The sequence below is a fragment of the Elgaria multicarinata genome, chromosome 3 (genome assembly GCF_023053635.1).
Source record: "Elgaria multicarinata webbii isolate HBS135686 ecotype San Diego chromosome 3, rElgMul1.1.pri, whole genome shotgun sequence".
Lineage (NCBI taxonomy): Eukaryota > Metazoa > Chordata > Lepidosauria > Squamata > Anguidae > Elgaria > Elgaria multicarinata.
The window spans coordinates 155504485-155528166 of record NC_086173.1 but is presented as its reverse complement, the minus strand read 5'-3'; the positions used below and the strand labels follow the sequence as shown (position 1 = coordinate 155528166).

The 23682-nt window shown below is 45.8% G+C and overlaps 1 protein-coding gene across 1 annotated transcript; it reads left to right on the top strand.

Moving 5' to 3' along the window:
* Positions 1-7221: 7221 nt before the first annotated feature.
* On the top strand, positions 7222-15599 carry LOC134396183 (zinc finger protein 397-like). Its single transcript, XM_063122587.1, has 3 exons — positions 7222-8099; positions 9740-9848; positions 14228-15599. Exons 1-3 carry the CDS (start codon positions 7299-7301, stop codon positions 15247-15249), a joined length of 1932 nt encoding a protein of 643 aa, XP_062978657.1. The 5' UTR covers positions 7222-7298; the 3' UTR covers positions 15250-15599.
* Positions 15600-23682: the final 8083 nt, after the last annotated feature.

Here is a 23682-nt window from a genome sequence, read left to right as displayed (position 1 = left end):
CTAATTAAAATAAATAAATAAATAAAAATAAATCAAGGCCTATCTAGGAATCACTGCTCAGTTCGCTTAACCTCTTTCTCTCCTCCCAAAGTTGAGAAGAAGAAGAAGAGGAAGAGGAAGAGGAAGAAGAAGAAGAAGCAGAAGCAGAAGCAGAAGCAGAAGCAGAAGCAGAAGCAGAAGAAGAAGAAGAAGAAGAAGAAGAAGAAGAAGAGCATCAAGGAGCAATATGGGGCAGGCAACCTGGCGTGTTTTGGAGTATTATTATTATTATTATTATTATTATTATTATTATTATTATTTATTTATTTATTTATATAGCACCATCAATGTACAAGGTGCTGTACAGAGTAAAACAATAAATAGCAAGACCCTGCCGCATAGGCTTACATTCAAATAAAATCATAATAAAACAATAAGGAGGGGAAGAGAATGCACCAAACAGGCAGTATAAAAGTCAGAACAAAATCAAGTTTTTAAAAAGTACAACTCTCGTAATGCCTGATTATTGGCCAAGATGGCTGGGGTTTATGAAAGCTTTTTATATTGTATTTTGTATTCGTGTTTTTAAATTGTTGGTTGTTTTTATGCTCTTCATGGTTTTAATTTTTGTGAACCGCTCAGAGAGCTTCGGCTATTGGGCAGTATAAAAATGTAATAAATAAATAAATAAATAAATAGATAAAATAAATAAATAAAAGCTGTAAACTGAAAAGATTTGGAGGGCATCAGGGAGCAGTGGAGTCTGGTGGCTGTGGTTTCGGTGTTGTTGTGAATCCATTCTGAGTTTCAGGCCTAATCTACATCAAGCAGGATATTGCACTATGAAAGCGGTATATAAACGGCAGGAGTCACACTACCGCTTTATGGTGGTATTGAAGTGCACTGACAACTGTTGGGGCCCGTTGACGCATACCATATACTGCTTTCATACCGCTATATCCTGCTTGGTGTGGCTCCTGCCATTTATATATTGCTTTCATAGTACAATATTCTGCTTGGTGTAGATTTGGCCTCAGTCTAGGGTAACCTTATGGAAAGGAGGGCAGGGCTCCTGTATCTTTAACAGTTGCACAGAAAAGGGAAATTCATCAGGTGTCATTTGTATGCATGCAGCACCTGGTGAAATTCCCTCTTCATCACTACAGTTAAAACTGCAGGAGCTGTGCCCTCTTTTGTATCCGATGTCAATGAGGCTGTGAATCTATTCTGGGTTTCAGTCAGCACCAACCAGAACTCTTAAAGACCTATGCAAGATACTGAACCTATTTTGGGGGTAAGGTTCAGCACTCTGGATAGCTCCTTTAGAGTTCAGGCTTGTTCTGACTGAAATAGTGTGACCTTATGAAAAGGAGGGCATACGTACCTGCCTGGACCTTAAGATCATCCACAGGGGCCCTTTTCCGTGAGCCCCTGCCAAAGGAAGTGAGGCAGGTGGCTACTAGGAGGAGGGCTTTCTCCGCTGTGGCACCCCGGTTGTGGAATGAGCTCCCCAGAGAGGTCCGCCTGGCGCCTACACTGTACTCCTTTCGTCGCCAGCTGAAGACCTTTTTATTCACTCAGTATTTTAACACTTAATTTTAACTTAAATTTTACTGTTCTAATTCTGTATTTTGATCTTATATCAATTTCTGCTGCATGGCTTTATCCTGGTTGTGCTTTTTATACTGTATTTTGTATTTGTGTTTTTAGACTATTGGTTGTTTTATTATGGTTTTAATTTCTGTGAACCGCCCAGAGAGCTTTGACTATTGGGCGGTATAAAAATGTAATAAATAAATAAATACAAATGACACCTGCTGAAATTCCCTTGGCTATACAACTGTTAAAGGTACAGGAGCCCAGTCCTCCTTTTCATACGGTCACCCTATTCAGTCAGAACAAGCCCGAACTCTAAAGGAGCTATCCAAAGTGCTGAACCTTACCCCCAAAATAGGTTCAGTATCTTGCATAGGTCTTTTAGAAGACTGGTTCTGACTGAAACCCAGAATGGAATCACAACCCCACTGAAATCAGAGCCACCATACTCAACTGTCAGGAAGGTAACTAAACCTAATTAGGTGCAACTGAAATAATCATTTTCTTTTCTACCACCCTTTCTGTCTTCTTCCATTTCCCTTATCTCCCTGGTGTTGTTTTTTCTAGACTGTAAACCCCTTGGGGCAGGGATCTGCCTCCACAGTCTTTGTAAAGCGGCATGCACAATTTATACTATTATAAATTTTTAAAATTAAAAATTTTAAATTTTAAAAGGCCCTTTTCATTTTTTCAGCCCTTTAAATACAATTTTATCTGTTTTATTAGAACTGGGTTTGCTGTTTTTATCCCACCCGGATCCTGACACCCATCTCGGCTTCCTCTTCCTCATCAATTTATTCTTTTTTAAAATAATTGCATTCCAGACTAGGAATTTTATTGAAGGCTAAGATATAAATCCCTCACATATGAAACAATGCTTCTCATTAATATTATAATAAATATCATTCCCCAAATGACCTTCAGAGTACTGGTACTTGACATTTGTATAGTACTTTTCAATTCAAACCAGTTGACATATAACAACCCTTGTAAGGTAAGTCAGTATTATCTCCCATATTGCAAATGGGAAAACTGTGGCAGAGAGAGAAAGTGGTTTGTCTAAGGCAAGGTGTGGGAAGACTTCTTCAGGATTGAGTGATCTTCTTTGTCTTTTACTGGCTCACGGTCCATCAATGGGATCTAGGTATCATCTGCCATGTTAGCTGGGGCTGATGGGAGTTGAAGTCTAAAACATCTGGAGGGCACGAGGTTGGGGAAAGCTGCTCTAAGAATAAAAAAGGGATAAAATTCAACATATTTCTTGCTTAGAGAAGACCCATTGAAATGAATGACAATAACTTGTCCCATTTATTTTAATGGGTCTACTCTATGTTGGATTTTATTCCAGGGTTCCTCTGAGCAGATGCTCAGCCCAGGAATTAATTCTCAGCACTGGAGCTGAGCTTACAGTCACATCTATCACAGAAAAATCCACTGCTGCTTTTCCCCTCAGCCTTTCTTCAGAAGTGCAGCATGAACAGCTGGAAAAGTCTCTACAGGACTTCACTTTGGGAGGAGAGATGGAAAGCCCAGCCACGGAACCTTCTTAACACAGGGGTCTCCAACTTTTTTGGGGGGCCAGTGGGCATATTTGGAATTTTGAGGAAGTGTAGTAGGGGCTGTCATAAAATGGCCACCACATGGAGGGATGGCCAAATGGCTGCCATGGTGTGTATGGCCAAGCACAAAACACCCATTTTCACATAAAGGTAAATTGGTTTGGCTAAAAGACCAGTAACTTGCCCAAGAACCTGAATACAAGGCAGGTTATGAGCCCCAAACATAAACTTAATGAGAAGTCCTCACCCCATCTGAACTCTATGTAAACCAGGTTGCTGTGACCCTCTGGGACAGCAAGTACAGCACCACTGGTATGCTCTACCTTCTATTTATATCCATTAATTTAATTACATTTCTATATCGCCCAACAGACAGTTGAAGCTCTCAAGGTGGTTCACCAGATTTTGTGAACCAATTAATTTTGATTTTGCCCTGTGCTTGTTCTTTCATTGCAATATTGAATTTATTCTATGTTTAATCTGTTCTTCCTTTCTTTTTTAAACTCGTTTCATTTGAATGTATCGATGTGTTTTGTATCAAATTTATAGCAGAGGCGTTCAAGAGGTAGATGGACAGCCATCTGTCAGGGATGTTTTAATGTGGATTCCTGCATTGAGCACTCAAAGAGTTAAATCGATGGAAAGGGTCATTGCTAGAGAGGCCCGAGAGGAGGTTTTGGGGGGGATTTAAATACTAGGTGCACCTTCCTGTTCTGTTTTACCTATCCCGGGGGTGAAGAAAATTGGCTTTTGGATTTCCCAGGAGTGGTATTGTTTGGAAGGCCGGGTGCATTTTCAGGACGTGGATAGGAGACGCATTGGTGAGTTTGCTTTGCAAAAACAGCAAAGTGTGATTGCTTCAGAAGAAAGAGAAGTTGCAACTGGGGTGGGGATCTCTGTCTCTCCCTGTATCTTTTATCTCTCCACTGTCAAGTCCTATTTGATGAGTAAATGATTTGGGGGTGGGGCATCGTGCCCTAAGGGCCCCAAGGCGTTCGGGTTGCCAACTCTTTAATCGCCCCCAGCAGTTGTGCCTTTTAGGACGGCTCTGACCTGCGCGAATTAGCAGGTGAATTGGTAGATCTTCATGGCTTAGGGACCAGGGTTTTCTCGCCTGCTAACTTCTGCAGATCGATGCTGCCGCAAAAGGCATTGCACAACATCGGCATTTGCTAATTCAGGGGATCTTTCCCCGTTCTTCTGTGGCCTCCGGACCTGGCATGTGTAGTACAGCTAGCTAATAAAAACAGCATTCTGCTTTCTTTCTCTTCTCGGGGTTGCCGTCTCTGCCTTTTGTTTATTTTAATTCCTGGCGGGGCTCCTGTGCCTTAAGAATGGTATGGCAGGCCGAAATCCAACAGGAGAAGCATTTCCTCTCAGGGCAATGCAGTGATTGGGAAGCTGCATCTGTTGGGCTTCTGCCTGGGATGCAATTGTTGAAGGCAATGGTAGGCAGGGGAGGAATTTGTGATTCCCCCCACCAGCTGCAAATCCTTAGGCTAGTTACAGTAGGGCATGGGAACCAGGGGATTGAACCAAATGCTTTTCTGAAAAGGAGACGGAGAGCCATGGTGGTTACAGAACCTAACTTGTGAGTAGGAAGCCCACCTTTGCCATGAATTCTCAAGGCCAGCCTTAGGCAAATCACTGATCTGTGAGTCTTATTTGTTCTTGACCTTGCTGGGAGATGAGGACACTTTGGAATGGCACCATTTCCTCCTACCAAGGCTTTTGATTAGCAAATTCAAAGCTACTCTTCCTAGGTAGGGTGGACGTCTAGGCATTACCCAAAAAGGGGGGGGGGCAAAAGAGGACAGTGATTAGCATAAAATTTGCATGAGCTGATTGCAAAGTTTATGCTCATGGCATATGCAAATTGCACGTGCAAATATGTATAGACGTAAATGTAGAAATGATGAGTGTAATTTAAACAGAAGGGGGGAAGATTGTGAGCAGATGATGGGTTTGCCTGCTCCGTCTGCTGTTTGGGTGCCAAGTATGGGTGGGTAACATCAAGGCCCCGTGCTGCTCTCCTTCCGTTCGAATGGTTCTTTATCTTTATTTATGCATGTATTTGATTTATGTGTCGCCCTATAGCCAAAGCTGTTTGGGAGACCTACATAATAAAAGCAAACACAATAAAACCAATGATATATAGGCTTTGGACTGGACTTGCCCTTCAAACAGAGGTTGCATGGTAGTCAGAGGGGCAGGCATTTGTGTGTTTTCCCCAGGAAGAGGGAATAACTTCCTTTAAATGTATCAGGGTGGAAGGAAGTACATTCTATGGCCCCTTTGGAAATCCCAGAGCCTTAACAGCATTCCTGACAGCTCCCAGGCTAAAATCAAAAGGAGGAAAGCGTCCAAGTCAAATCAAAAGAAGAGAGAAACAGGTTCTCAGGAGGGAAAAGGATTTATCTGTATGAAGCCCAATGCGTTTCGGCCTGTGTCCTGTTAAAAGCCTTCTTTAGGGGGTTGTTAGAAGATGTCTGGAGATTTTCCTCTTGCAATGAGATGTCTCCTCTAATAATTCGTTGGCGACTGACGGGTTATTAGAGGAGACTGAAGAATGTACTCCGTATATATACTTAGCTTTTATGTATCAACCTCAGAGTTACTTTTTGGCGTCAATCTGCTAGAAATGATTGCCCTATCCTGCTTGCAGACCTGTTTCTAGGCCATTTTGCCAGCCGTGTGGCTGAGAGCTGTATTTAATACATCTTGTTCTGTCGAGTTCAGCCCTCATTGTAAACATTCTGTTCATGGCCTAGTCTACTGCAGCTCTTTTTTCTTGTTTAACAATCTTCTCAGATGTTGACTCCCTCATCTATATGATTCACAGATCATCTGCTTCCCTAAACAGACATTGATTCATTTCTTATGTCTGCTTTGGGTGAAGAGCTTCTGAAATCATATATGTTGTGCTCCTCATAGAGATGTGAAGGCCCAGAAAAAAACCCAGATTTTTTTTTTAAAAAACCCATTTTTTCAAAGCCTTTTGGGGGGGGGGTGTTCCGAAAAATGGGGGAAATGGGGGAGAAATGAAGAAAAAATGGATTAAGGGATGTTTTATTTTAGCATAATGAATAAAATGTTTAAGACAAGGTGTTCAGATATTTACTTCTCCAAATGATTTCTAAAAACTGTACAGTATCAGATTATTACAATGTCTGTGCACCAAGGACAAGCAAGTCCTAGGTTGCAAACTGAGACTACAACTCTCAAATGCAAGAGGAAGATGCATTTCTGCCTCTTGGGGGCAGCACTACCATTGAAGCAGAGGCTGAAACTGATACTGATAGCTATAGCTCAGAAAATGAGTTTGATTAAATTTCATGCATATTCATTGAATCTTGGTCCCCCACTTTTTCTCAGTTCTTTTTATGGGAATGGGGGCTTTATGTCTTGACACTGGAGGACTAGTGGAGACGTAAATAATTTTCTTTGTTACTAATGTTGGTGGTTTCTTCAGTTGTTTTTTAAAATTGTTTTTTGCCAGCTCCTCATAAACTGGCAGAACCAAAGAGGTTCCTTACAGTTCAGATGTTCCTAACAGTTCAGGAGCTTGTAGCTCCATTTGTTACCAAAAAAATTAAAAACATTAAAAAAAGTAAGTTAAATTTGTAATAATTGTTTGAATACACTGTACTTTTAATCTACCAAATGCAATAATTTTATGCCAAACCAACTTGGATATAATTACATTTTATGTTCCTAAAGTAACAAAGTGACTTTCAATCTGTAAAAAGTGCTAATATTGCATTATTTCAATTTTTTTGAAAATTTCCGTTTCCCCCCAGAAAAAACGGGAAACACACATCCTCCCCCTCCCCCCGGTTTTCCCCCATGGCTTCAAAATTTCCGGAAATTTTACATCTCTAGCTCCTCACATTCTTTCTTTCTTTCTTTCTTTCTTTCAGAGAGAACCTGGCCTTGCTGCTTAAGGATGTTGTCTGGCCATCTGCTTGTTTAAAAAGCTAACCCCACTCACATCCGGGATAAAAATCCAATGGCAAACAGCCTCTTCTGCTGAGCATTTTACAGAGGGGAGGAAGGGAGCCAAAGTCGTATCCTGGACGTTCACACAAGTTTACAGTGAAGGCCTTTCTCAAAAGTCCAGGCTTTTACCTTAACCAGGGTGAGCTTTCGTCTTTTTGAGAGGAAATGGCTGCCGAGCAAAGATCTAGACCAGCTGGCAGCTCCCAGGCTCAGGTTGCACCGGGGCACGCAGGAATCAAAATGGAAGACCGTGACCAAACGTGCCCCAAACCGACTGAGAAAGCTGGCAAATCGCCCCGCGTCATTCAGGTTGGGACCATCAGGGAGTTCCTCAACTGGGCTGCACCACTGCAAGTGAAGCAGGAACCTGAGGAGGGGTTGCCAGAGCACTGGGAGGCCCAGTGGCAGGAATTCCTCATGGCCATGCAGTCCTCTCATTTGGGATGGGGAAGCCCACAGCGGATGGAGGAAGGTGCGCCGTGGGGGGACAACAAGGCCTTCTTTGCCTCCTTTGAACGGCTGGCTGGGACCTGCCAGCTCCCTCGGCGGGAGTGGTTAGCTCGCCTGCTGCCCGTCCTGAGCAAAGAGGCCAAGGAGGCCTACAGCAACCTCAGCCTCCAAGACAGAGGGGAGTACGCGAAAGTCAAGGCAGCCATTTTGAAAGTGGACGCCATCCGGACGGAGACCCAGCGCCAGCGCTTCCGGCAGTTCCGTTACCACGAGGCCAAGGGGCCCCGGGAGGTGTGTGGCCAACTCCGAGAGCTCTGCCGGGGCTGGCTGAAGCCAGAGAAGCACACCAAGGAGCAGATGTTAGACCTTCTTGTCCTTGAGCAGTTCCTGACCCTTCTACCCCAGGAAATCCAGAGCTGGGTGAGGGAACATGACCCGGAGACATGTGCCCAAGCAGTGCCTCTGGCGGAGGCGTTCCTGCTGAGGCGGCGAGATGCCGAAAGGAAGGAAAAACAGGTGAGTTTCTGTAATCTTGGTAGGGAGTCTGTAGCAAGAGCTTGTATGCTACAGATATGCAATTCAGTGAAACCTGAGCACGCTGAACAGCAAAGTGTAAGTAAACACAGAGAATTCTTGAGAATCTCCGCAATGGAACCAATGACCTAGGGAGGTCGTGGGCTCTCCCACACTAGAGGCCTTCAAAATGCAGCTGGACAGCCATCTGTCTGGTATGCTTCAAGGTGATTTCCTGCATTGAACAGGGGGTTGGACTTGATGACCTTATAGGCCCCTTCCAACTCTACTATTCTGTGATTCCCTTTTTCTTTTAATGAGCGTGTTTCTAGTCCTTATGAGTGTGAAGATATGCATGAAAGTGGCTGGGTTCAGACAAAAGGATAACCCATACTCAAGGGTTGAGTTTGGGGTGTCGTTGTACCATGGGTTATCTTGTTGTCTGAACCCAGCCGTGGGAACAAACTCTGGTTTGTTAACCACAAACAACTCACAGTTCACATCCCCACAGCAAACCATGGGTTGTTCACAGCTGGGTTCAGAAACATAATAACCCAGGTTTCAAAAACAACCCATGGTTCAATGAGAAACCATATTCAACCCTTTAGCGTGCGGGTATCTTGTTGTCTGAACTCAAATCAAGATGTGGGCAATAGCTGTTGAAATCTCGAAAGCCAGATGGGGTTGCTGAATGGATTTGTAGTGGTTCAGGATAGGCCTTCACTAACTTGCATTCTAGCAGGTGATGTGCAAGAGTTCTGCCTTAGGCCATGGAGAGCTTCTGTCACTCAGAGAATAGACAATACTCTTCCCAGTGGGCCTGTGCTGGGGTGTGGGGCCCTCAGCATTTACCAGACCAGATCTTGACGCTTGCCCTGCCCGGACAGACAGTTATTCTTGCATTCAAATCATAGAATTATAGAATAGTAGAGTTGGAAGGTGCCTCTAAGGCCATCGAATCCAACCCCCTGCCCAATGCAGGAATCCACCTTAAAGCATCCCTGACAGATGGCTGTCCAGCTGCCTCTTGAAGGCCTCTAGGGTGGGAGAGCCCACGACCTCCCTAGGTCATTGCTTCCATTGTCATACTGCTCTAACTGTCAGGAGGTTTTTCCTGATGTCCAGCCGGAGTTTGGCTTCCTGTAGCTTGAGCCCATTATTCCGAATCCTGCACTCTGGGATGATTAAGACGAGATCCTGGCCCTCCTCTGTGTGACAACCTCTCAAATACTTGAAGAGTGCCATCATGTCTCCTCTCAATCTTCTCTTCTCCAGGCTAAACATTCCCAGTTCTTTCAGTCTCTCCTCATAGGGCTTTGTTTCCAGACCCCTGATCCTCCTCGTTGCCTTCCTCTGGATCCTTCTTGAACTGTGGTGCCCAGAACTGGACACAATACTCAAGATGAGGCCTAACTAGTGCCGAATTGAGGGGAACCTCGCTCGATTTGGAAGCTATACTTCAATTAATGCAGCCCAAAACAGCATTTTTTTTTTTTTTTGCAGCCACATCACGCTGTTGGCTCATATTCAGCTTGTGATCTGCAACAATTCCTAGATCCTTCTCGCTTGTAGTATTGCTGAGCCCAGTATTCCCCCATCTTGTTACTGTGGCATTAAATTTCATTGTTTCATTGCTGTTTCAGACACTGGAAGCCCGGGTTGTGAATTGGCCTGAGACAAAGCAGTCACCTGTGGGCACTGGGCTGAAGAGGATCTGCAGAGAGGCGAAGCAAGAAGGCGCCAGGGTGTTGGGTAAGAACTTGCTGACCCTGGGTTAAGAGTGTAAGAAGAATCATGGAATCATACAATAGCAGAGTTGGAAGGGGCCTACAAGGCCATCGAGTCCAACCCCCTGCTCAATGCAGGAATCCACCCTAAAGCATCCCTGACAGATGGCTGTCCAGCTGCCTCTTGATTGCCTCTAGCGTGGGAGGGCCCACAATCTCCCTAGGTAACTGATTCCATTGTCGCACTGCTCTAACAGTCAGGAAGTTTTTCCTGATGTCCAGCTGGAATCTGGCTTCCTGTAACTTGAGCCCGTTATTCCGTGTCCTGCACTCTGGGAGGATCGAGAAGAGATCCTGGCCCTCCTCTGTGTGACAACCTTTTAAATATTTGAAGAGTGCTCTCATGTCTCCCCTCCATCTTCTCTTCTCCAGGCTAAACATGCCCAGTTCTTTCAGTCTCCATAGGGCTTTGTTTCCAGACCCCTGATCATCCTGGTTGCCCTCCTCTGAACACGCTCCAGCTTGTCTGCATCCTTCTTGAATTGTGGAGCCCAGAACTGGACGCAATACTCTAGATGAGGCCTAACCAGGGCCGAATAGAGAGGAACCAGTACCTCACACGATTTGGAAGCTATACTTCTATTAATGCAGCCCAAAATAGCATTTGCCTTTCTTGCAGCCATATCGCACTGTTGGCTCATATTCAGCTTGCAATCTACAACAATTCCAAGATCCTCCTCATTTGTAGTATTGCTGAGCCAAATATCCCCCATCTTGTAACTGTGCATTTGGTTTCTATTCCCTAAATGTAGAACTTGGCATTTATCCCTATTAAATTTCATTCTGTTGTTTTCAGCCCAGCACTCCAGCCTATCAAGATCACTTTGAAGTTTGTTTCTGTCTTCCAGGGTATTAGCTATCCCCCCCAATTTTGTGTCATCTGCAAATTTGATCAGCGTTCCCTGCACCTGCTGGATCAGGCCAAGGGTCCATCTAGCCCAGCATTCTGTTCACACAGGGGCCAACCAGCTGCCCCAATGGGAAGCTCGCAAGCAGGACATGAGTGCAACAGCACCCTCCCACCCATATTCCCCTGCAACTGGTGAACTCAGGCATAAGGCCCCTGATACTGCAGGTAGCATAAAGCCATCAGGACTAGCAGCTGCCCATGCAAGTGAGTGTACGGTTGTAAACTTAGGATCATAATCATACCCCAAATATACAAGTCTGCAAGATGGCAAAAACGTCACAATTAAAAGAGAGGAGGTGAAAGGTGCATCTAATTTCAATCAAAACGACTAGTAAGAACTTCTGATTCCCATCAGTTGTAATGAACATAAGAGGAAGAGTACTGTTGGATCCGACCCAGGGTCCATCTAGTCCAGCATTCTGTCCACACAGTGGCCGACCAGCTGCCCCAATGGGAAGCCCACAAGCCTACAGCACTCTCCCACCCATGTTCCCCGCAACTGGTGTACATAGGCATCATCATCATTACTACTACTATTATTATTATTATTATTATTATTATTATTATTATTATTATTACATTTATATCCTGCCTTTCCTCCAAGGAACCCAAGGCGGCGTACATAATCCTCCTCTCCATTTTATCCTCACAACAACCCTGTGAGGTCGGCTGGGCTGAGAGTCTGTGACTGGCCCAAAGTCACCCAGTGGGTTTCCACGGCTGAGTGGTGACTAGAACCCGGATCTCCTGATGCCAAGTCCAACACTTTAGCCACTACACCACACTGGCTGTCTGATAACTGGGTTCTAAGATGCTCTGGTGTCCCTTAGAGTGGTTCCATTTTTTCTCCCAGTAGCTCAACGTTTGTTGTTCTTCTCGTTCCCACTAACAGCAAAGTGAGGTGGTGAGCGCTGTCAGGATTGTAGGCAAAACGCTGCCCCTGAGAAACAAGAAGGAAGGTGCCAGCGTGCACAGAGGGAAACTCTGATGTTTGCAGAGGTACCAAAAACAAAAGCTAAAATCGCACCCACCCGAAGGAGACAGTCCAAAGAGATGGGAGCGTGGAAAAGAGAAGATTAAGGGGGTGCCTGGCAATGGCCTTCAAATATCTGAAGAGCAGAAGACGGAGCAGACTTATCCATTTCTGGCCTATACCAGTTCAGACTGCAAGTGGGGAGGGGGGTCACCCCATTAAATTCTCCTGAGACACAAACATTGCCTTCACAAGAGGCTTCACCCTGAGATGCTAGCTTTCTGTGTGCAGGGGGTTCCTGTTCCTTACCCCCACCCCTATATTCATTCCTATAAGTGGGGATCTGAAACCAAATGCTCCTGTTCAGGATTGCAGCTGACTGTGCTCTTTTCCAGGATTCTCCATTCCACATATCTGTTTTTCCATCCTTCCCACGCCCCAGTCAGTCAGCATTCTCTGCCCACTGAGCATGATCAGTCCTCATTGAGCGGTTTTGAGGTAATTTCCCCCCTTCATTCCTTTTTGGTGGTGGTGATTGTTGGTTCTTCTTCAAATCTTGGGTTCACCGAAGCCTCCCTTTTGTGGGTGGATGGTGCCATTTTGGCTACCTAAAGTGCAGCACTCCAAGAACTGAGTACGTTATCGGTATATAACAGAAGTGGGAAACCATTTTTAGCCCAAGGGCCAAATTGCAAAATGGGAAAGGTCTTCCATCTGTGGGTGGGCCCAAAGTCAGAGTGGGCAGGGCCAAACCTGATTATTACCATTCTACAATTACTCAGAGGTAAGTGGGATGAGGATTCTGCATCTCTACTCAGAAGTGAGGAGGGTTCAATCACTCAGCAGCACTTTCAGGTAGTGTCCCAAATCCCAAACCAGTGCATGTCTACTCACAAGGAAGCAGCTAGCCTGCCTGCAAAATGCATAGCTCAAAGTCTTTGCAACAGCTTTGATTCTTTGCAGGGTATTTTAAAGGTGAATTGCCTTTAAATACTCTCTTATCTCCAACCAGTGATTGGAGTTAAGAGCAAACAATTCCCCATTCTTGGTATATAGGTTGAGCCGTCACTTCCAGAATGGCCCAGCTTAGGCACAGGTCAATCACCTCTCTGAAAACTAGACCACAGTAAAGAGGCCTAGGTGTGAGTTGGGCTTAGGACATGCTTCTCGGGCCGGTTTGTTTTTTCCATTGGAAACCTTGGGCCTGTTCATACATCATGCTAAGCCACCATGAATTGCTCAAAAACATGATCTACAGTGGCTTAGTGTGTTGTATGTGTGGGGTTCCACACACACCCCGATGGTATCCACGCCCATTACCTACATTCTGCAGTGGGTTTAATGGGCTGTCATGTGACAGGAACTCCTTAGTTCACTGCCACTGCTCCGTAAACAGAAACCCCAAGACAGCCAACCACAGAGATGACAGCCTAGAGTGTCTGTCACTTCCAGTGATGCTCTAGCTGGCACGGACTTTCTCAATAGTAGCCATCACACCGCAACAGGTACAGCGGCTGGCACATTATTATTATTATTATTATTATTATTATTATTATTATTATTATTATTATTATTATTTTATATAGCACCATCAATGTACATGGTGCTGTACAGAGTAGAACAATAAATAGCAAGACCCTGCCGCACAGGCTTACATTCTAATAAAATCATAATAAAACAATAAGGAGGGGAAGAGAATGCACCAAACAGGCACAGGGTAGAGTAAAACTAACAATGTAAAAGTCAGAACAAAGTCAAGTTTTAAAAGCTTTAGGAAAAAGAAAAGTTTTTAGCTGAGCTTTAAAAGCTGCGATTGAAGTTGTCTTTCCCCACTGCGTCAGCTGTTGGGATTATCGGCAGCGGTGGGAGGATGATGAAATACTCACAGGTGGGGAGGAATAAGTGAATCACAGGGCACTGTGTGGTTGCCGCTCGTATGGTGGGTCCCCTTGCAGTGGTTTTCTTACCCCTCTCAGCTCCATATGTCCTGTAACTACCCTCTTTCTGTGCGTACATGAATGGGGCCCTTCTTAGCAGTTGTAAGATATTAGGGCTATTCACGCAACACGCTAACCCACCCTCAGTGGTTGAGTGTGGGTTGATTTGTCGAACCGTGGGTTAACACGTTGTCTGAACGCAGCATGTTTTCCGCAGGGTGGGTTATTGTGAGGGCGGCTTGTTAACCGTGCAGCGTGGCTTGTTACCCACCCTGAACAACCCAACAACAAACCGTAGGTGCTCAAGGTGCCTTGTTCGAGAAAAAGAAGCCACACTGCATGGTTAACAAGCCATCCTGGCTGTGTTCAGACAACATGCTAACCCACGGTTCAACAAACAACCCACACTCAACCGTTGAGCATGGGTTAGTGCAGTGTGTGAACAGACCCATTCTCTTTCCATGGCATCTTTGGAAGTGAACTTCATTGGGAAACATAAGGCCTCTTTCCCCCTTCCATTTCAGACACGGGTGGTTCCAGCAGTAACCGTGTGGAGAAGAAAACCAACCGAAGTGTTGAAAATGGGCTGAAGGTTCCTAGCGGCAGAGTGCAGCCAGGACAAAGGAGCTTCCAGATTCCAGAGAGCAGGAAACTTTTCCACCAAAGCCCAGCCCTTGTTAAACACCAGAGAGTCCACACAGCAGAGAGTCCCCATCAGTGCCCCGATTGTGGGAAGCACTTCACCCAGCGTTCGAGCCTCACTATCCACCGGAGAATCCACACAGGAGAAAAACCTTACCCCTGCCCCCAGTGTGGGAAATGCTTCCGTCAGAGCTCCAACCTTCTCAAACACCAGAGAATCCACTCAGGGGAGAAGCCGCACCAGTGCCCAGAGTGCGGGAAATGCTTTGCCCAGCGCTCCAACCTTCTCATCCACCAGAGAACTCACACCGGGGAGATGCCCTATGTGTGCTCCGAGTGCGGGGCCTGCTTCAGCCAACACCGAGGCCTTGTCACTCACCAGAGGATCCACATGGAAGAGATGCCATACGGCTACGGCTGTCCGGACTGTGGGAAATGTTTCCAGCAGAATTCTGATCTCACGAAGCACCTGAGAGTTCACACTGGTGAGAAACCCTACAGCTGTCCCGAGTGTGGGAAGAGCTTTAGCTACAGCTCCAACCTCAGCAAACACCAGAGAATCCACACTGGAGAGAAGCCTTACCTTTGCAACGTGTGCGGGAAAAGCTTCAGCCACTTGTCGACCCGGAATACACATCAGAGAGTCCACACAGGGGAGAGGCCGTACGGCTGCACTGAGTGCGGGAAAAGGTTCATTTCCAGCTCAAAGCTCACGAGACACATGAGAACGCACTCGGGTTATACCCCGTACATCTGCAATGAATGTGGGAGGAGCTTCAGTTCCCACTCTACCCTGACTACTCACCAGAGAATCCATTCAGCTGAAGGTTACAGCCTGGGAAATTCTTGGGAAACTGCCGAGCAGGGACCCAGCAACATCCTGGGAAGGGTATCACCTCTGTGACTGATGCCTCTTCTGTTCTTTATGATGGAGCCTGTCCCGGTCTGTTGTGATACTTGCAGGAAGGGGGCTAGTCCCTAAGGTGTTGGAATGTGGAGGTCTGCACAGCGCAGGCAGGAAGTGAGAAATAGGGAAGGATATAGGATTAGTCTGGTGGTTTTGGAAAATAGAGGTAGGCAGGAAAAAAATATAGGGTAGTCAGAGGGATGGAAGCAAGATTTCCGGCTTATATTGCCAATTAGTTTTAGGAGCAGAGTAAACCCTAGTGCAGGACAGAGGTCCTCGAAAACTTGTCTTAGGCATCCTGCCCAAAGCACTGGAGTGGCTGTTTTGGAGTCCCCCTTTAGTAAAGCATGCCCCAGCTCCAATTTAGCCATGTAATACCTAAATAGAACCTCCAGATTCAGGTGCAGTATACCTCTGAGTACCAGGTGCTTAGAAAGGAAAGCTGTGGCATGTGTGCCCTGCCTATAAGCTTCCCGGGATGCATCTTACTGGTCTCTGGGAAGTGGAAGGCTGGATAATTGACAAACCTTTTGGGGTCCGATTCAGCAAATAAAAAGGCAAAGGATAGCTGCACTGGTCGATAAGGAGAGAAACCCTCCAAAATCCACATACAGGCAATATCTTGTTTGCCACCAACCAAACATGTCATAGCATAGTGAGTAAGCTTTCGGGTTCTCCAGGATTCTTCATTAGGTTGGATGTTAAGCAAAGCAGCAGGTAGGGAAAAGTGTGTGTGGGGTGGGGTGTGTAGGTGCGGAGATATACAAAAAAAGTACAATTGGGCTAGATCAGGCATGCAGGGGTTCAGGCTCTGGGCCAAACTGGCCCTCTAGGGTAGGGTGACCATATGAAAAGGAGGACTGGGCTCCTGTATCTTCAACATTTGTATAGAAAAGGGAATTTCAGCAGGTGTCCTTTGTAAGCATGCAGCACCTGGTGAAATTCCCTCTAGAGCAGTGGTTCCCAAACTTTTTCAGGTAACCACCCTCTTGGTTCCACAAACTCATGCCCAGTGCCCCCTACCCTACCCTATAAAAATCTTTATTCAGAATAGCGGTTTTCAACGGCCCACTAAGAAAGATAATAACAATAAAATTCAAAACAGTAACAATTAATTGAATATTTATTCAAAATCCAATTGCATTTTTTTAGTTTATTCAATTAAACATAATTGATGAACTTGATCCAGTGATATCACCTTTTCAAAGTCTGATAGTCATTTAGCAAGAATATTAGATATCACATTTAGTAACTAGGGTAGAGTACCTCACTATTCTGTCAATTCTTAATGTGACGGATGGGCTTAACGAAGTGATACCAGTTTCCCAATGTCTGGTTTAAAATCATAGAATCATAGAATAGCAGAGTTGGAAGGGGCCTACAAGGCCATTGAGTCCAACCCCCTGCTCAATGCAGGAATCCACCCTAAAGCATCCCCGACAGATGGTTGTCCAGCTGCCTCTTGAAGGCCTCTAGTGTGGGAGAGCCCACAACCTCCCTAGGTAACTGGTTCCATTGTCGCACTGCTCTAACAGTCAGGAAGTTTTTCCTGATGTCCAGCTGGAATCTGGCTTCCTTTAACTTGAGTCCATTATTCCGTGTCCTGCACTCTGGGAGGATCGAGAAGAGATCCTGGCCCTCCTCCGTGTGACAACCTTTTAAGTATTTGAAGAGTGCTATCATGTCTCCCCTCAATTTTCTCTTCTCCAGGCTAAGTCACTTGTTAAGTCACTTAACATGAGTCTTAAATCACCACGTTTAGTAATCTGGAGTCAATTTCTTTGCTTGGAGAGAAGTAGGCAGACCACACCAAAACCACATTCTACCAAATATGGTGTTGGAAATGCAACCAGGAGCTTCTGAACCACTCTCCATAGTGCAGGATAGCAATCAGAAATTTCCTTCTGTAACCAAAACTCCTGATATGATTTCTTAAACTTTGGCTTCAGCTCAATGTAATTTTGCCCCCCCCCCTGCTGCCCCCTTGCCTCTTAACGCCCCCCCCCATGCAATCCCACCCACCCCCAAGGGGGCGGTACCACCCACTTTGGGAACCACTGCTCTAGAGTAACCAGATACAAAAAAGGGCAGGGCTCCTGCAGCTTTAACTGTTGTGATGAAGAGAGACTTTCACCGGGTGCTGCATGTATCCAAATGACACCTGCTGAAATTCCCTTTTCATAGAATCATAGAATCATAGAATAGCAGAGTTGGAAGGGGCCTACAAGGCCATCGAGTCCAACCCCCTGCTCAATGCAGGAATCCACCCTAAAGCATCCCTGACAGATGGTTGTCCAGCTGCCTCTTGAAGGCCTCTAGTGTGTGAGAGCCCACAACCTCCCTAGGTAACTGATTCCACCGTCGCACTGCTCTAACAGTCAGGAAGTTTTTCCTGATGTCCAGCCGGAATTTGGCTTCCTTTAACTTGAGCCCGTTATTCCGTGTCCTGCACTCTGGGAGGATCAAGAAGAGATCCTTGCCCTCCTCTGTGTGACAACCTTTTAAGTATTTGAAGAGTGCTATCATGTCTCCCCTCAATCTTCTCTTCTGCAGGCTAAACATGCCCAGTTCTTTCAGTCTCTCTTCATAGGGCTTTGTTTCCAGACCCCTGATCATCCTGGTTGCCCTCCACTGAGCACGCTCCAGCTTGTCTGCATCCTTCTTGAATTGTGGAGCCCAGAACTGGACACAATACTCTAGATGAGGCCTAACCAGGGCCGAATAGAGAGGAACCAGTACCTCACGTGATTTGGAAGCTATACTTCTATTAATGCAGCCCAAAATAGCATTTGCCTTTCTTGCAGCCATATCGCACTGTTGGCTCATATTCAGCTTGCGATCTACAACAAGTCCAAGATCTTTCTCGTTTGTAGTATTGCTGAGCCAAGTGTCCCCCATCTTGTAACTGTGCCTTTGGTTTCTATTTCCTAAATGTAGAACTTGGCATTTATCCCTATTAAATTTCATCCTGTTGTTTTCAGCCCAGCACTCCAGCCTATCAAGATCACTTTGAAGTTTGTTTCTGTCTTCCAGGGTATTAGCTATCCCACCCAATTTTGTGTCATCTGCAAATTTGATCATCGTTCCCTGCACCTCCTCATCCAAATCATTAATAAAAATGTTGAAGAGCACTGGGCCCAGGACTCTACAACTGTTAAAGGTACAGGAGCCCAGTCCTCCTTTCCATAGGGTCACACTGTGCAAGAGACACTGTAAGCCAAGGTTTGGCGGACTTCAGGTTTGTAAGATTTACTTTGTGTGTGTGTGTTTTTGTTTTGTTTTTTGCTACCACCATGAAATCCCCTGGCTAGAGCCTCAAGAATAAAGAATTTGAGTCTGGTCTCAGTACTAGGTAGAGCTTACAGTCCTGCCACACACAAAAAACTCTCCTGTAACCAGTGGTGGGTGTTTTTATTAATGTTTTTATTGCCAGTAACTAAGCCTTAGGCATTTCAGTTTTTTAGAATGGTGGGGAAATGCGCAAAAGCTGGGAAATACCCAATTCTCAGGGGTTGGGAGAAAGGGGGTGAAGGGTGGGGCAGAAGAAGGGGCGTGGCCATCTGGGGGACCCCAGGAGGGCCACATTTGACACCCCCCCAGGCCTGAGGTTATGCACCACTGTTATATATCATCACAGCTCCCACCAACAATATTATAAAAATGCCCTGCATCAATAACCAACCACAGAGCTGCGTTGGTGCGCATGAATTAACTGGAGTGAGGGGCAGGGTGGGAGGTACGGATACAGCCGGGGTACCTGAGAGCAGCCCGAGTGACATTACTGATGTCACTTAACTTGCCGTGCACCATCCGCTGCAACGTGATTGCCGTGGGCCCCAAAGTTGCACAGTGTCTCTGGGTATATAGGTTGACATGGCTGCACATGTAGAAAGGGGAGCATTGCCTTGGCGCTCAAGTAACTGACCTGTAGATCTTCCCAAGATTCCTTCCCATAACTGACGAGAGAGAGGTTCATTCTGCCACAATGCTGGGCTTTGTAGTGACAGCTCCTGGGCAAAGACCAGGACTATGTATACTTCTTCTGCTTTCGGGGGGGGGGGGGAATTGGCATCAAGATAAGCTGGATTTAGGGCATTGTATATATAAACTTTTCAAATTAAGCAAGTCTGTGTATGTTTGCTTGTTTTGTAGAACTGTTTCTGTTTCTGCTTGTCCTGGCAAGGTGGCAAAACGCGTTCAAAGGCACTGACATTTTAATTAACTACTTGGTGTCCTTGGCTGGATCTACACTATTGCTTTAAAGCACTTTATAACAGTTTTACAGCGCTTTAAAGCAGCTAAAGCGCTTTATAACTGTTATAAAGCGCTTTAAAGCAGTAGTGTAGATCCGGCCCTGCTCGGTTTTCCTCTCTGACTTCCAGGAATTTGGCTGGATTAATAGCTCATCTGCTTTTAGCCTTGAGGGCTAGGAACTTGGCTTTAAAAACAACAACAACCCTGGAAGTTGAGACTTTCAGAACGCTGAAATTGCGGAATCTAGATCAAGTCACCTGAGGTTTGTCCTATGTACATCGAGGGTCTTTAGACATACGGACTATCTCCCTGTAATGATAGGCGCAGTGGGGTCTCGCTACGCCCATTTTGAGAGCACCGAATTGCCCAGGGGATGTACATGGTTCTGCCAGTCCTCAGAGTTACAGCCGGCCTTTGTGTTTTCAGAAATGGAGATCAGCTATGGCTGTTCCTCCCAAAATGCATTGCTAGGTGTCATCTGTTACCAGCAACAGCTACCACTGATTAATCCGTTCAGTTCACAATCTCCATTTTGTGTCTGGGTCTATTGAAACTGCAGAACTCGTGGCCACACCTGCCCAAATTCGGGGGCCTTTTGTACCATCTAGCCACATGAGGAGTTCTGGAGAGCTCGAAAGCTTGCACATTTTTGTGGAACTTTGGTTCATCCTAATAAAGATAATTGCCCAGTTGTGGCCCTTGGAAAATGGAATATTTATTTATTTACATTTCTTGGGAGGAGAGCAATGACAAATCTTGATAAAATAGTTAAGAGCAGAGACACCACACTGACAACAAAGGTCCGCATAGTTCAAGCAATGGTATTCCCCGTAGTAGCCTATGGCTGCGAGAGCTGGACCATAAGGAAAGCTGAGCGAAGGAAGATAGAGGCTTTTGAACTGTGGTGGTGGAGGAAAATTCTGAGAGTGCCTCGGACTGCAAGAAGATCAAACCAGTCCATACTCCAGGAAATAAAGCCAGACTGCTCACTTGAGGGAATGGAATTAAAGGCAAAACTGAAGGACTTTGGCCACCTAATGAGAAGACAGGATACCCTGGAGAAGAGGCTGATGCTAGGGAAAGTGGAAGGCAAAAGGAAGAGGGGCCGACCAAGGGCAAGATGGATGGATGATATTCTGGAGGTGACAGACTTGACCTTGGGGGAGCTGGGGGTGGCGACGGCCGACAGAAAGCTCTGGCGTGGGCTGGTCCATGAAGTCACGAAGAGTCGGAAGCGACTGAACGAATAAACAACAACAACAACAACAAAAAGCTAATCAATAGTCAAAATTCTCTGGGCAGTTCACATGTTAGGCCAGCCACTCCTTTTCATCAACACCTACCATACAGGGTTGTTGTGGGGATAAAATGGGGGCAGGGAGAATCATGTACACCATCTTGAGCGATTCTGTAGTTTAACGACGTGCTGTGTGCAGAGGATCATATTATAGAATCATAGAATAGTTGAGCTGGAAGGGACCCATAAGGCCATCGAGTCCAACCCCGTGCTCAGTGCAGGAATCTGCATTAAGGTATCCCTGACATGTGGCTGTCCAGCTTCCTTCTGTCTGTCCGGAATCTCCCCTCCAATCAGCTTCTTGGGATGACACCTGGTTTTAGGATTATAAGAGAGGGAGAAAAACGTCTCCCTGTCCATTTTCTCTGCACCATGCATGATTTTGTACATCTCTTTCATGTCTCCTCGACTTTTTTCGAAGTCAAACAGTTGCAGACAGTATAAGAACATGAAAAGAGCCCTGCTGGATCAGACCAAGGGTCCATCTAGTCCAGCACTCTGTTCTCACAGTGGCCAACCAGCTGTTGACCAGGGACCCACAAGCAGGACATGGTGCAACCGCACCCTCCCACCCATGTTCCCCAACAACTGGTATATAGGCTTACTGTCTTGGATACTGGAGTAGCCATTGATGGCCTTCTCTTCCAGGAATTTATTCAACCCCCTTTTAAAGCCATCCAAATGGGTGGCCATCAGTACATCTTGCGGTAGTGAATTCCATAATTTAACTATGTGCTGTGTGAAGAAGCCTTTACTTATTTTATTTATTTATTACATTTTTATACCGCCCAATAGCCGAAGCTCTCTGGGCGGTTCACAAGCCCTTCCTTTTATTTGTCCTGAATCTCCCACCAGTCAGCTTCATGGGACGACCCTGGGTTCTAGGATTTTGAGAGAGGGAGAAAAAGGTCTCCCTCTCCACATGTAACCTCTCCTCATAGGGGAGTTTCTCCTGCCCCTTGATAATCTTGTTTGCCCTTTTCTGCACCTTTTCTAACTCTTCCATATTCTTTTTTGAGGTGCAATGCCCTGAACTGTATACATAAAGGCATTATGATACTGGCAAATTCTTTTATTCCTTTCCTTAACATCCCCAACATGGAGTTTTCATTTCCCCCCTTTTCTTTTTCCATGGCTGCTACACATTCGGTCGACATTTTGAATGAGCTACCCACCAGTACCCAAAGATCCTTCTCTTGGAGGGAATCTACACGTCGTACTGAAGGCGTTTGCATGCGCCTCCAGTATGCCCCCAAAACGATGGTGTAGATTTCCTAGCTCCCTGCCCAGAAGAGATGGAGGAGGCGGCGGCTGGGGAATCCGCCCGCGTCCTTGCCCTTGCCGCCGCCGCCTCCCCGCCGGCCTCCTGCTGCTGGGGTAAGAGCGACCCGGGTCGGAGAGCTCGGTGGATTCCCCAGCCTCCTCCTCCTCCGTCTCTTCTGGGCAGGTAGCTAGGGAATCTACACCATCGTTTTGGGGGCGTACTGGAGGCGCATGCAAATGCCTTCAGTGCAACGTGTAGATTCCCTCTTGGTCATTCACCGCCTGCTCAGAACCCATCAGTGTATATGTGCTATGCAGATGATTTTTTTTTGCCCCAGATGTGCTTTGCTTTTTTATTTATTTATTTATTTATTTATTTATTTATTTATTTATTACATTTTTATACCGCCCAATAGCCGAAGCTCTCTGGGCGGTTCACAAAAATTAAAACCAACCCTTTACACTTGCTTACATTGAACCACATTTGCCATTTTAATGGCCATTCGTTTTGCTGAGATCATTCCGGAGCTCTTCGCAATCCTTTTTGTTTTTTTTACTATTCTGAATAATTTGATGCCACCAGCACTGCTCACTCCTAATTCCAGATCTTTTATGAACCCATTAAAAAGCTTGGGTCCCAACATAGATCCCCGTGAAATGCTACGGTTTACACCCCTCCATTGCAAGAAGCACCCGTTTATTTCTACTCTGTTGTTGTTGTTTATTCGTTCAGTCGCTTCCGACTCTTCGTGACATCATGGACCAGCCCATGCCAGAGCTTTCTGTCGGCCGTTGGCACCCCTAGCTCTCCCAAGGTCAAGCCTGTCACCTCCAGAATATCATCCATCCATCTTGCCCTTGGTCGGCCCCTCTTCCTTCTGCCTTCCACTTTCCCTAGCATCAGCCTCTTCTCCAGGGTATCCTGTCTTCTCATTAGGTGGCCAAAGTACTTCAGTTTTGCCTTTAATACCATTCCCTCAAGTGAGCAGTCTGGCTTTATTTCCTGGAGTATGGACTGGTTTGATCTTCTTGCAGTCCAAGGCACTCTCAGGATTTTCCTCCAACACCACAGTTCAAAAGCCTCTATCTTCCTTCGCTCAGCTTTCCTTATGGTCCAGCTCTCGCAGCCATAGGTTACTACGGGGAATACCATTGCTTTAACTATGCGGACCTTTGTTGTCAGTGTGGTGTCTCTGCTCTTAACTATTTTATCAAGATTTGCCATTGCTCTCCTCCCAAGAAGTAAACGTCTTCTGATTTCCTGGCTACAGTCAGCGTCTGCAGTAATCTTTGCGCCCAGAAATACAAAGTCTGTCACTGCCTCCACGTTTTCTCCTTCTATTTGCCAGTTATCAATCAAGCTGGTTGCCATAATCTTGGTTTTTTTGAGGTTTAACTGCAACCCAGCTTTTGCACTGTGCTTCCTGTTATTTAGTCAGTTACTAATCTCTCCTCTTATCCCACGACTGGTTAAGTTTGTTCAAAAGCGTTTGGCAAGGGACTTTAGTTTAGAGTCTGGATGTTTATACGGGCTGCAATACGGACCTTGGTCACAAGATGGCAGCAGGAAGTTGTTTCCTAGCATGGTTTATTTCAAGGTAAACTGCGCTGGGTTT